Source organism: Stenella coeruleoalba (assembly GCF_951394435.1).
Source record: "Stenella coeruleoalba genome assembly, chromosome: 3".
NCBI lineage: Eukaryota > Metazoa > Chordata > Mammalia > Artiodactyla > Delphinidae > Stenella > Stenella coeruleoalba.
The window spans coordinates 122,908,668-122,923,656 of record NC_137148.1 but is presented as its reverse complement, the minus strand read 5'-3'; the positions used below and the strand labels follow the sequence as shown (position 1 = coordinate 122,923,656).

General features: G+C 43.2%; 1 protein-coding gene across 1 annotated transcript in view; it reads left to right on the top strand.

The window, feature by feature from the left end:
- The window catches only part of PPP2R2B (protein phosphatase 2 regulatory subunit Bbeta), a 609,983-nt gene that overhangs the window by 306,980 nt on the left and 288,014 nt on the right, over positions 1 to 14,989 (top strand). The window contains exon 4 of the mRNA XM_079917157.1: positions 8,238 to 8,431. Within this exon, the coding sequence (XP_079773283.1) occupies positions 8,238 to 8,431 (194 nt within the window). The remainder of the gene's footprint in view (positions 1 to 8,237; positions 8,432 to 14,989) is intronic.

Below are 14,989 nucleotides of genomic sequence, written 5' to 3'. Positions count from 1 at the left end.
AATAAAATATTTTCATTTTAGTTTCAAAAAATTTAGACATCATTAAAATTAATGTTATCTGTTTCTTTTCACTTGTTAATGCGGCAACTTGAAAAACTTACAAACAAAAATGTGTCTTGCATTGTATTACTTTTGGGTAGAGCTGTTCTGTGCAGTTGATAGCGTACACATTCACATCAGTGTCTCTCAGTTTTCAGGTGTGCACAAAATGATTTTGACCTTTTCAATACAAAGTTTCATCTAAAAGGTATTTCATAACATTCAAAAAAACCTTTAAAAAATTTTCTTACTACAAAAATGATATGTGGGGACTTCCCTGGTGGTCCAGTGTTTAAGACTCCACACTTCCACTGCAGGGGGCATGGGTTCAATCCCTGGCTGGGGAGCTAAAATCCCACATGCTGGGCTGTGCAGCCCAAAAAAAAAAAAAGATCTAAATTTTCTTTGACAAGAATATGAACCACAAAGAAAACCACACATAACCACTGTTAAGTATTTTCATATATTCCTTTTGAGATACACACATTTTTTTGACCATAAAAGGGGACCAGTCAGTATACATTGTTTTTCGACTTTTTTAAAGAACATGACATGAATATCTGTACTTGTCATTACATGCATTTAAGTTTTTTGCACTAATATTAACCTGAGGGCTATATCATACTCCTAGAGGTAATAATGGTTTATGACAGCAGAGATTTTTTTAATCTTTAATAACAGCTTTATTGAAACACTTATTTTCCTCTTCCAGTTTTACTGACATACAACATTGTATAAGTTTCAGGTGTCCAGCATGATTTATTGTACATCATGAAATGATTATCACAATAAGTTTAGTGAACATCCATCATCTCATATAGATACAAAATTTAAAAAAAACAGGAAAAAATTTTTCCTTGCGATGAGAACTCTTATGATTAACTCTTTTTAACAACTTTCGTATATAACATACAACAGTGTTAATTATGTTTATCGTATTGTACTTTACATCTCTAGTACTTGTTTATCTTATAACTGGAAGTTTGTACCTTTTGAAACATCTTTCTAAAGTATTCAGTTCAGTGGGTTTTAGTATATTCAGAGTTGTGCAGCTATTGCCCTTAAGTAATTTTAGAATATTTTCATTATTCCAAAAGGAAATCCCAAACCCGTAAGTAGTCACTCTTATTCCCCCACCTCAGCCCCTGGCAACTAATCTACTTTGTCTCTATGGATTTGCCCATTCTGAACATTTCCCGTAAACGGAGTCACACAATACATGGTCTTTTGTGGCTGGCTTCTTTTGCTTAGTATAATGTTTTCAAGGTCCATCCATGTTGTAACATGTATCAGTAATTATCACTAATTATAGCTGAATAATAATCCTTTATATAGATATCACATTTTATTCATCCATTTATAGTTGATAAATATTTGGGTTGTTTCCACTTTGGGGATATTATGAATAATGCTGCTTAGACTATTCATCTACAAGTTTTTGTGAGAATATGCATTTTCCGTTCTCTTGGGTATATACCTAGAAGTGGAATTGTTGGGTCATATGGCAATTCTGTTTAACATTTTGAGGAACTGCCAAACTATTTGTGGTTGCACCATTATACAATCCCACAAGCAGTGTGAGGGTTCCAATTTCGCCACCTCCTCACCAACACAATAGGAATGATTTTCAACTGAGAGGCTATTCATTTCTAAGAAGTACAGATCAGACTCTAGTGGTGGGTGGTTTGGAAAAAGACCTCTAAGTTTCTGCTGTGACCCTGACCCACCCAACAGACAGACAGACACACACACACACACACACACACACACACACACACACACACACAGAGCCAGGCTCCTATTTGTTTGACTTTGGATATATTATTTCTCTCTACTAGCCTTAGTAAAATAGAGATGATTTGCCTCATAGAGGCTGTTGTTAGAATTAAATGAGATAATGCTAGTGAAACCTTTTGCATAGTGCCTAGTACATAATAGATGCTCGATAAGCAGTAGCTATTAATATTATATCAGTGGCTCAATAATTTCCCACTATATGTACACATCATAATTTGCCTAGACAATTCTATTGGCTTGTTACCAATTTTTAATAATTATAGACAGTGCTCTGTGAAAATATCCTTATGGCTAAATTTTTGCCCATATCCATGATTATTTTCTTAGGATAAATTCTGTAAAGTGTTATTGCTTGGTGCCTTTTAAAGAAATTTGAAGACATTCCCCAATATATATTTTTTGTTTAAATTATACTGAAATTTTACTTTAAGACATGTCATGAGGTACTAGGCAATAGCCCTTGAGCTTTGCTAAACTGGTTTCATAAATGCTCACTTTGTACCTAACAAATATAATGCAAATACAAACTGTCTTGAGTAAGATTGTCTAAATTTAACTCTCTGAATTTAATTTAAATTTAAACCACTGAATGAGAAAAAGCTCTCAGATCTGGACTCTTCAACTTTTGTATTTTTTCTGTCATTGCTTCAGTATCCTAGCCTGAGAAGTGGAAGAGAAGAGCTACTGATGAAACTAAGCACAATGGATGTTTTTGTTTTGCATTTAGGCAAATCAAGGGCAAAAGTAAGGTGACAGTCGAGCTTAAGCAGTAGAAAAGAACTATTCATTGAGAGTGAGCACACACCTAACTTTCCTTACGTCGTCAGATCTAGGAGCCTTGCAGGGGCCATCACTCACAGATCCACTGTGGAAATCTCATAACCAGCCTGAAGGGGATCAAACAAAGGTATCAGGTTTCCTCTGAAGGCTGTGGGAATGTTTACGGTAAAGGTAGGATTTTTTAGAGTTATTTAAATTATGGCCAAAGTTTGATCAGATGGTGGAATGTTCTGGAATTTGACACAGCTTGGGAGACTTAGTATCGAGGAATTGAAAGGAACTTTGCACAGGTAACACATAAAAGTAGAAAGTTATATCAGCAATTAATGTATTTCTACTGTTGTAGTGGTAAATGTTTAACAATCAGCTCTCCCACCCCCAGCCCAACCCCCCCCCCAAAAAACCAAAGCCCTGATTTATATAGGTTTTTTTACTTCTATGATTATAAATAACCCACCACGGCAGATTGCAGATTTTAAGCTACCAACATGATGTCACTCAAAGCAGAGCTGGAAAAATGATGTGTGTAATCGACAGAATCAGCTCTCAACAGCCAGCACATACCAGCTCCAGCATACCACTGTTTCTTTTCATAAATTGCTGGACTTGGATAATTGAGGGAATGTTGTACTCAGTGAAATCCACTATGTATCCAGAATCTAGAATTAATACAACATTTGGAAGGCAAGATGTTTTGTTTTCTTCTCCTAGGTTAAATGCCACGTTAAAGGCTCACTCATGTGGTATTTATTACACATTGTAACACGCACAATAAAGAATTGCAAACCTTGCTAGAAACTCAAGAGGTCATCCTCTGGGCAGTCAACGCAAACCACCTCAGAGAGACAGTTGTGCATTTGGGGCTGAATGATCCTAGAGAGGGGTTCCATAGAATTCCATGATAGACAGACATGATTAGGTCTGCGCTTACATAATGTGAAAAATCAAGAAGGGATAATCCTAGTTCCTTCCACTTGCACAGGACTTCGTGGCTTATAAAGGGCTTTCTGCAGGATGGTAAAATCTCTTATATCCAGTGTCTAGTGCTCGTTAAGACAGATCGCTAGGTGGTAAACTCAGGTTTCTAGGTCGCTTGTGTTCACATGACTGCCTTGTAGTGCATCTCTCCAATTCTCTGCCAGTGGAGACCTCATGAGCCACTACCAGGAGGCCGAAGCGACATTTTTGTCAGGTCTGGCTATGGGCCAAGCCTGTATTAAGCACTTTCTTTACAACGTCTCTGAAGCCATTCAACAACCCTATGAAGTAGTTCCTGTTATTTTCTTCCAATGTTGCAAATATAGAGGCTAGAGATGTTAAATTACTTGCCAAAGGTCATGAAATTCATAAATGCCTGAGCTGGGACAAAAAATCAGTACTGTCTGACACCTAAAGCCTATATTAAGAATCTCTAGACTGGCTTAGGTCAAAGGTTTTAATAAAATTGTAGATATTTAATGTGCTAATTGGACAGCATGACCTGCAAGTAGTTTCCAATGTAGGCAGGGCTAACTTAACTGGGCTAGGGGTATGTGAGAGCATTGGGGAAACATAATAAAAGTGATGAAAAAACGAATGTGTTCCCGTGCTGTCATGCTAGATTGTGTAACTTAAGAAGGCTGTGTATTTGTAATTGCCCTTTTCTGTGTAAAGCACAGGCCTGAATTAGGCCAGCCTTTCAGAGCATCCTCTGCTGCCCCTTTTGTAGCCTGTGGCCCCCTTTCTATAAATTGTAAATTAGATACTAAGTTCCATGATGGCAGAGACGACTGTACATCTTCCGCACTGATGTTGCTGAATCTTTAGTCCTATCCCAGTGGCTGACATGGTAGGTACTTAAATGTTTGTTCCATAGTACTGGTGGTGATGATAGCAAATACTCAACAAGTGATTGCAGTATATTCTTTCCAATATTATCTCATTTAATCCTCATAATAACTCCATTAACTTTTTTTCTCCCTAATTTATAGATTAAAAAAAAAAACATGGCTTAAGACATCTCATAACTTGCTCAAGGACATAATAATAAGTGGCAGAAAATCAGCTTTGCTTGATATCAGAGTCTTGACACTTAACATTATGCTCTGGTCTGTTGATTTATAATGTATTTGTTGTATCCCTAAGAAAGCTCATATTACTAAAATCAGATGATAGAATTTCAGTTCTGTGAAGAAAGGGACTCTGTTTTGTTTTAACTGTATCCCAGCACCTACAATAACTCTTGTCATATATTAAGTGCTCAGTAAATATTTTTGGTGCATATGTATGCAGGAATGGGTAGGACAGTTATTTCAACAGGAATAGGAGTTACAAACTGGAAATTTACTGGCTTACAACACACTTTGTTGTTGGGTTTTGGGGGGCAAGAATTTAAATAAAGGTAGAGCTTTAAAAGCTAAATATCACTGAACAAATTCAGTAATTTACTCATTCATCTACGAAATATTTATCTCCAGTCAGTAAATATAATTGAGCATCTACTAAGTGCCAGACTCTTAATAGCAGAGATATAGTGGAATGGTTGGCAATTATAAGTAAACAAATATTACAAAAGGCAAATGTTCCATGAAGAAGGAAACAAAAAAGATGTTAAGACAAAATACCAGGAGCAGGGACTATGGGGAGGCCAGGGAATGCCTCAGAGAAGTAGGGACCGTTCCAGCTGTGATGCTGAAGAATGCCAGGAACACGAGGAAGGGGCACGGGGAATGAATGGCATGTGCAAATGCCAAAAGCTTTTGGAAAGAACTTGACACATTGGAGGAACAGAAAGAAGGTCAGAGAGTCTTCTTAGAAATGGTCTGTGTAGTCCTCTTACAACTACAGGATTGCACAGGGCTTCCTTCACTCCCTGACCTCCTTTACTGCACATCGTTGTGTTAAGGAACAAAGCCAACAGCTGTATTTTTCTTGGTTTTGGTTGGAGGGGATGGTTCCCTCCTGCCCATAGCAGAAAAGAGTGGTTCGCAAAATAGAAACCTTGGAATCTACTTAATCTACTTAATGGAGAGCCATCTAATTTGCCTTCTCACAACTTATGTCTTAGGAAAATATTGCCTATACTGTTGAATAAAATACATGCAGGAAGAATTTGGTAGGAAACAGGAAAGGGAAAATTTAGTAAACCCAGAGGCTTGATCTCTGGAGGGGACATTTCTCCCATTGCTTACAGTGGAAAATTCCTCAAGCACAGCCTGGCTAACGGGACTGGGCCTTCCTGATTCATCTTGCAACTCTGTTCCAGTCTAGCCCGCATTCTAGAAAGACATGGGTGAGAATATCCCAAATAGTACTCCAAGGTCTCCAGTGGCAACGTAAGGTCATTTCAACTCGAAGCAAGATGTCTTCTCACCGCTTTAAGATGAACTTAGCTTTCCTCCCCTTTCCCCTCCCCCCCCCCCTTATGCCTACCTGCAAGAGAAGCTGGACTATGTAACTACAGACGAGCTGACCTCTGGAGCCTTGGTGATGGATACAGCTCATCATGTGAAGAACCAGCCATGGCAACTGGAGCTGAAGTGGATTAAATCAATTTGCACCAGTCTTCATCTGTTCCTGGAATTTCATATGTGAATTTGGCACAAATAGTCAGACAAGTAGGAGAGACTTAACCAACAGATGAGAATAAAATGGAATCTACTGTAAGATGAATTTCCCCGCCCCAAATTATATCAAAGAATATTTCGCCTCTCTTCTCCCAGAGATATGCGGTTGCTTTCTGGAGATGAGGACAATGCCATTTGCCACCTGGCAGAAGCATCTGTTCTTCATGGAAATCTGATGGCAATTCCCAACCTCAGTTAAGGACTTGTTTTCCCATTTTTTTTGACTTCAAATACTTTCTAAATTGTGTTAGCCGAAGCATTGTATGTATATAATTAACTCAAAGGTCCCTCTGGGCTCATCCAGCTAAACTGGTGAAGCTTAACTGAGCAAAACATTCGCTGATGTCTCTCCGGATGTCTCTCCCTGCAGTGACACCCACTGAAATGAATGCCTTCTGCAAGGGGAAATCGGGGACATTTCTTTTCCAAACTGGCTTTCTAGTGATTCGGGTTGCTTCAGAAATGATTGTAGTTGTTTCATAACAATAACGGTCTCATTTTCTTTCAAATATGGAACTTGCGATCTGCGATTCGGGAAAAATTGGGGTTGCGGTGGGATTCTGTATTTTCCTCCTAGTTGAAGTAGGAAGGTAGGCCTCTTTCTGGTGTTCACTGGATCTTTGACATTCCCTCAGGGAAGCAGTGGCGCTCTGCTGGCACAGGGCTCCAAGGCGCAGGGCTCCACTGTACCTTTCACGTGGAGAGCAAATGTCAGCGGTTCCTGCAGTGCTGTGTCTTCACAAGCAAAACCCGCAGGGGGGCCTGGAGCTGTTTGTCCAAAACTAAGTGCAAAGGGCTAGGGAACGTGGACTTTTTCAGACTGACTATGTTGACAAGATTCATAACTCAGCCCTCTTCCTCCCTCTGCCAGTGTAGACGCAGACGCCTACAGGTAGAAGAGGTTTTTGACTCTGTTCGAAAGGGAGAAGTCAGGTGTGATCCGCAGAAAAGTTCTGGCCCCAGCTCCCCGATCTATTCCTAGCGCAGAGAGGGCTTAAGCTAGGCTATGAGCATTCTCTCCTCTCTGTGTGAGGCTTCGATCCCCAGGCCTCGCCCTTGAACTTCATCCAGAGACCACATGCATTATGGAAGGGTGAGCAAAAGGGACCGGGATGTAGACTTCCTGCCTACCCAAGGGAACCTACTTCTCTTTGCGGTCCTGGAGCACAGGTGTCCGGAGAAAGGCAGCGAGCTAGGGACTCTGGGTGCTGGAGTAAACGCCGCCCTGAGCTGCGTGGCGCTAGGGGGAGGGAGGTTGGAAGAGCGCGTCTACGCTTTTCACGTCAACCTGCAAGCTAGCTGCTCGCTGCCCAGGTGCGGGTTCGCGGCTGCGTGCGCCCCACTGCAGCAGAGAGCAGCCGCAGCCTCGGCCTCGGCCACCACCGCTGCTGGGGAAGAGTCCTGGGGCTGCTGACGCGGTTGGGAGGAGCCTCGCCTTTAATGCACCAGCCGCCTCCAGCCTCCTCCTGCAGCAGCAGCGGCAGCTGCGAGTGCGCGCGTGTGGGTGTGAGGGTGAGTGCGCTGGCGCCGGCTGCAGCGCCCTGCCCGGCTCCCCGCCGGCTGCCGAGCCCCCGCCAGCTCGAGCCGCCCTCCCGTGGGACCAGCACCCTCATCCGGGCCGGGCCCGCCTGAATTCTGACCCTGCCATCTCGCCACTGCAGCTCGGGTCCAGAAAGGCACCATTTTGTCGCGGCTGCCCGCTCTCCCAGGGGGAGGAGGGATCTTTTTTGCATTTCGGAGCGGCTGCCAACGAAGGGAACCTGTTGGGCATCTCCCCAGCCCCGCTTGTGAGCGCCTCCGGGGCGGCGGGCGGGACCAGACCCCTCGGGGCACGGCGCATCTTGGCACCCGGAGGCAGCGGAGGCAGGCGCAGCATCCTCGCCGGGAATTGGAGCTGGAGTGAGCGCACCGCGGGAGGAGCCGCCGCAGCCTCGGAGATCCCGGGCGGAGGAGGTGACAGCTCCATTGCCGGGTTTTTATTTTTTTTCTCTCTCCGCCTCCCCGTCTCCTCCTCAGGCTCGGACCATGGTGCAGTCCCACTGGCTCCCCTGCCCCCCTCTCCTGTGAGACTGGCTGCGGGGAGGGATCATGGATACTTGTCTGCCGGCTTCTGGTTCCCACGCAAGTAAGCCTGCTGTCAATGGAGGAGGACATTGATACCCGCAAAATCAACAACAGTTTCCTGCGCGACCACAGCTATGCGACCGAAGGTAACGCCAGCCCCGCCGCATTCCGCCGCTGGGGAAGGGCGCAAGTTGCGGATCGCTGAGCTCCGCGGGCAGCCGGGCGAGTAGCGGCGGAGACTCCTGCGGGCCCCGGGGCTGGGGCGGGGGCTCGGCTCGCAGGGGCAGCTGCCGGTGCGCCCCACATCCATCCGGGCTCCGCGAGGCGAGCCGGGCGTTCAGCAGCAGGTGGACCCGGCGCCCACGGGAGTTAAAATGGCCCTCGGGGATGAGGTTTTTCAGGGTGGGGCTCCCGGCTGGAAAAATGACCCCCCAAAGACAGATGACCCCTTCCCCCAATATGTATGCAGGGTCGGGTTGAGGGGAGAAATAAGAAGGAAGGGGGCCCGAGAGGACCGTGGGTCCACCCCTCTCTGAGCGGAATGATGTGTCTCTCAGTGGCTGCAAGGGTGGGCATGGTTTCATTTCCTGCCCGTTCATCTCTCCGGCCGGGTTACCTGCTTAGACAATCAAAAGCCCAAAAGGCTCGTTGAAAAAGGGCGAACCCCTCTCCCCTTGGAAGTGCATTAGCAACATATAAAAAGGTAGCTGGGGAAACAGTGCTGGGGCGGCGAGCGAATGAGTGTGACACGTGGGGCGAGCAATGCGATCAGTGGGGCCTTTAAAAATCACCATTATGAATTCTGCAGCAGTAGTTTCTGCTGAATCAACAGCCAGCAGAAAGCAAGAGGGTTCAGTAAGCTGAGCTTTGCCAAGAGGTGAAATTGTCGTGTTTCTCTCTCTCTCTCTCTCTCTCCCCCCCGCCACCCCCCAGATTGTTCTGACAGTAGCCTGAGTGAGGTGCAGGCAGGAAAGAAAAGTCAGCAGGTGGAATCTCATTTGCCTTTTGTGTGGGAATAGAGAGAGGAGGCTTTTTTTTGTTTGTTTCTAAATACCAAAACTTTTGCATTTTTGCTTTCATTTTGTACCTGTCAGCCTTTATCCTTCACCACTCCTATAAAGTGTTGCATTGTCACATTGTGATAGCCACATGAGAAAATATGTGTGAAAGTGCTTTAGGAAAATGTAGCAAGGCGTGTTAATTTAAGATTCTTCTTCTTATTCTTGGGTGCTAAAATTTCTGTAATATTTAATCAAATCAAGACCATTAGAGAAATGTGATGGGCGTGGTGGTAGTAAGAGTTCAAGTTGTGAAAGATAAAAAGACACACAATTTGGGGGTAAAGGTGGCATCTTCTCTAAACATCCCTGGAAGTTTTAGATAGAAAGAATGCCCAGCGCTATTGAAAATACATGCTTCGTTCATCATCATTATTAGAGAGCATCACACCTAATGCATCCATGGCGCTAGACAGATCAAGCCGAGCTTTATGAGCTCTGGCCTTCAGGAGCTTAGAAGTGGCTTTTAAGGTGTTCAGCAGCCTGTCCCTGCCCCATACCAAGCACCATACTTGCTGATTCTTTTTACTTGCCTGGTGACAACGTGGTGGTAAGATGTTCTTCCCCATTCTTAGTGCTTTGTCACTGACTCACCAGGTAGAACACGATCAGCTCTGGGTCAGAGCATATCATCCAAAAGAGAAGTTGGCTTTCGGGTCTATTGTCCTTGGGGGCGCACCTTGTTTTTTTTTTTTTCTATTTGAGACAACAAAGATAGAGGGCTGCCTTCATGTTTTCTTCTGTATTGCATTATGCCTCCAAGTGCAGGCAGAGGAAACTTACTGAGCTGGGAAGATGGGGAAATTGAGGCCATGTGCGTAGCACCGTCATCTGTAGAATGAAGAAGTGAGTTAAACACGGCATTCCTTATCGCTTTCAGGGCCCTAGATACTACCTAATCTTTGTTCCTATTTGATGACATTTTTGTAACCTCTGGTTCTGAATAAAATATCTGGGTTCATATAGTCTGAAATGAGGCATGAGTTTATAGCAAAGAACTTTCTAAAATTTTTCCAAATCAGCCTCTTGGATTCCTCCCCCCACCCCCCAACTGCCACCACATTGAAAATTTAAACAAACCTTTATTTCACAGTATGCTTCCAGGTTTCTTTACCTGATCTTAGTGAAGGTCTGGGAAGAAAAAAAAAAAAAATTGGAACTTAGACAATGTAGATTGCCTTTTTACATGCAATCCCTAATTGCATTTTAGGAAACATTGACTTGGCCAGAGGGGGAAGTGTCCTTCTGATGATGATGAATTACCTTCAAAGTGCTAGTACACCTTGAAGGAACCCCACTAGATCAAAATATTCTTTGTTAAAATCGTCTTCATTGGGGGCTTGTCACAAAGTTCTCTTCCCTTTATTAACTTAAACTCACCTTCTGGAGAATTAATTTCTAGGTCCTTCTATAGACTTTGCTTTTCTTTTTGCCTCCTTTGATATTTCTGCATTTTCCTCCCTTGCCCAGATATGGCAGGGTTTTTTTGCCAAATTTCCTTCGCATGTATCTCTGAATTTTTCTTCCCTCTGCTCGGATCATTCCACACTGCAGTATTCTATTTAAAGCTGAAAGGTTTTTGCTGTGTAGTTAGTGTGAAGGACTCCAAGCTCAATTTGCATTGTAAGTGGTATCTGCAGGCAAGTTCATCCGGGTAAGAGCAATGCAGATGCTAAAGGACACTTTTTCCCAAGCTCCTCCCTCTCTCTCTCTCAGTTGGGAAAAGAACGCATGATGTGCATTTATTAAAAACATTTCTTATAACTTTTCTTTTATTCTGAGTATTAAGTTACCACCCTCCCCTACGTTTTCCTATCTTTTCCTCCCTTTCTTAAAGTTACTATCTTTGAGTATCTTCTCTTTTCCAAGCCCTGTACTGAGGTTTCTGTAAGTAGCATTTTAATATGTCCATCCCCTGCTAAGTGGATCTTGTTATTTCCATTTGCAAATAAGGAAACTGAGTAACTGAGGCCCAGGGATGATACTAATTTGTCAAGGTCACACAGTCGGGGGAAAAGCTTGTCTTCAAACTGAAGACTGGCTGACATGCTCTTCTACTAGGAAATTCTGCACTGCTTCATTTTTCTTTAACTATTAGTTCCTGTTATGGGGAAGATCACAATGGTTTATCTTTGTGTGTAAATGGTGTTCCCATCTGAGGAAACATTCTTTGCAGGGATCAAAGTGTGTGTTTGGGTTTAATACCTGAGGAAAAGCATCGGTAGGGCTGGCTTTCTATATTTTTAGACTTGTTAGAACCAACTAAAACCCCCTCTCCATTAGAGCAGTCTGAGAGTTTTCTAGATTAATCTTTCTACCCTCATATGGGGCACAGTCAGAATAAATATTCTACGTAGGTGGACTTTACAGGAATGGCAATCTGGTTAGAAGAGGAAGTCGGAGAACTTATTGTTTAAAAATAACTATTCTGTTCTCAGTTTCCTTAGCTTTAAAATGGGAATAACATTAGAACCTATGCCACAGGAGAAAAGAATATCTAATGCAGGAACAGCACTCAACACAGTGCCTGATACAAAGCCAGTCCTCGATCAATGCCCTCAATACATTATAGCCGTTGTTAGTATTACTTAAACTGCATTTGCATGGCAAGCACCCTGGTTTTCCTCGGATTGTTGTTGATTTGGGATGATCTTGAGGGAAGGGCTAGTGGAAATGGGAGAGAAGTCCCTGAGACCCACCACAGTCTCTTTCTTGACTCAGCCACTAGCCACAGATCTTGCCACTTGGCAATCTGCCTTAATGTACTTGCTGGTTATATTCTGGGAGTGAGTAAGTTCCATCTTCTCTTAGAGGCCTTAAAAAACCCAGACTGCTTGTACATATTAAAAGAAGAACAAATTCACTGAGTCCATGTATTGTTATTATATTAATATGATATTATTATGTAACTGTTGATTCCTTCTGCCTTTAATTCCTTCAACAACTATTAACTAACTTTCTGTGGGGGTGATCCTGCATGCTCCGGTACAGACATTGTGTCTGTTCTCATGGAGCTTTTGGGCTGGTGGAGAAAGTAGACATTGAACTAATGATTTTGCAAAAAAAATACCTAGCTACCAACTGTGACAAGCGATATTCAGGAAAAGCACAAGACGCCTTGAGATTATGTGTAAGGCAGAAAGGCGAATCTAATTTAGGCTGGGGGTTCAGTGACTGCCTTTCAGACAGAGTTGAAGCTGAAAACCAAAGGATGAGTCAGGAATTAACAAGAACTGAAGACATTTCAGGTAGAAGGGGCAATAGGTCCAAAGCACAGAGATATAAAATAGTCTGACAGATTCAAAGAATGAGAAGATGCCTAGGGTTGAGTGTAGGGAACAACAAGAAGAGTGACAAAAATGAGACTGGAGCCTACAGTTTACTTTGGAATGGACCAAAACCAAGAAAAATTAATACTAGGAGAGAAGGATGGATAAATGGATAGATAGATGATAAAGCAAGTATAAAATGTTAATGGTAGAATCCAGGTGGTCGGTCAATGTATATTCACTGTAATTTTTTTTCAACTTGACTATTTGTTTGAAAATGTTTGTAATAAAATGTTACAAAAAAGAAACTGGAGAGTATTTAGGGACCGGATCATGTTATGCGTTGTTGGCCTTCAGGAGTTTGGACCTTATCCAAAGATGGATCGAAAGCCATTAAAGGATTTTGATCGGGGAGAAATATGATCAGGTTTGTTTTTTCAAAACTCAGGCTGGTTGCTATGTAGGGTGGGGTCAGAGGGCTGGGTAGGAAGTGAATAGGGGTGAAAGTAGGGGGATAGTTAGGCCACGGCTGTCCCCTAGGATGGTGGCAGCGATAGAGGTGGAGAGAATTTGATGGATTCGAGATACATTGTAGGAGAAGAATGGATAGGGCTGAGTTGGTGTGACAGACTGGGTGGAGATGGAGAAGTAGATGGAGATGGTGTCAAGGATGACCTCCCAGGATCTTGCCATGAGAATGGATGCATAGTGGGGCTTTCCACTGAAACTGGAGTCATCTAGCCTCACGGTGAGACTCTCAAGTAAGCAGTTGATATCTGGGACTGAAGCTCAGAAGAAAGATCTGGACTAGATTAAAATTTGGGGTGTCACGGGTATATTAAAGGTACTTAAAAGCATGTGAATAGATGAGATGCCTAGGAGAATAGCACTGCAGGGCAGAATTTGAGCCAGTGAGTGAAAAATTACAAGGAAACCGATCTTGGCTCCGTATAAAGAAATTGTACCAGGACAGAATACCTTGGTGTAAGCATAATTAACCGCATGCTTAAATTATACCAGTAATGCTGTATGACCATTTTTGAGCAATGTGATAGAATAAGAAGAGGCCAGTCTTGGGTGAGTTGAGTTCATAGGGTCTCCAAACTTGAGATCTGTGTGACCTGTGAAATGTTACAGCTTCTTAGGGGCATGAGAATAAAAGAAAGTGAAATTCCCTGCTTCCTCCCCTCCCCCCATCCATCCCACACTTGCTCAAGAAAGAGGGAAGCTATGATGAGTAAAACTAGGAAGGTACATGAAAATGACTTTTGATATGAAGGTGCTGGAAAGGCATCAGAAAAATAAAAGGAGGTAGTGTCATGATGGAGAGCTGCCCTGTAGTTCCTCAAGTTGCTTTGGTATTTTTATGCAAATGCAAGATCAGAATAGGATTTCCAATGCATATGGATGACTGAGTTCTCTGCTAGTCTCAGAAAAATCTGAAATGGAAGGTGGGAAGAAGCAGCCTTATACTATTATAAATGACCTTTCCGGGGATAGGAAATGTTCCACTACTAAGCATAATAACCAGAGTGCATTGAAAATCACTAGCAAGTATTCATTAGTAGCATCCAGGTCCCCAGGGGCCATCCCAAGCCCTTTATGAGGGCTGGTCAGAAACGTACCAATGAACCTGGGGTGAATAATATTAGGCCAGTCCTGTCAAAATATTGGTGGGCTCAATGAAAAGAGCACAGCTGCAGACTGACATTCCTAGATTCTAGCATTTGCATTTACGAAGAAACTAAGGGCCCAATTTAGATGCTTAGATGAGGGAGGAGAACTAAGGTTTCTTGAGTACTGTCTGTATCCCGGGCATTTTCCTAGGTGTTTCTCATGTGTTGACTCCTTTAATCTCCTTCAACAGCTCTGAGGGAACGGTTGCGTTAGATGCATTTTTCAGAATAAGAAATTGCAAGGTTTGGAGAAGCAAAGAAACTTGTATAAGGTCACATACTTGGAAGTGGCAGACCCAGATTGGAACCAATGACTGCCTGGATTCTAGGCAAGTGTTCTTTGCCCACCCCTGCTGCTGCTTGTCTGGATTTTAGAGGGAAAAAAATTCAGGTTGTGTTCAACGCTCCGCATACATCCCCATGGTGCCCGTTCAGTGCTACTCAGTTCACCCGGTTCATCTCATCCCAGTAAGATAGTGCACAAGTCTAGGCTTTCCTCTTTTTCCCACAGGGAGGGAGCTGAATTCCCCCGGTTGGGGCCGGAATCCTTAGCTGACTTAATCCTGTAGATTTATTCTACTCTAGCTATAATAAGAAAAGAAGGAAAATATTTACGGAATTGAACAGTCAAAGTATAAAAATTAGCTGGGTTTTTATAGCCTTCTCCATGTCCCTCACCCCCAGCCTGGGACACTCACAAT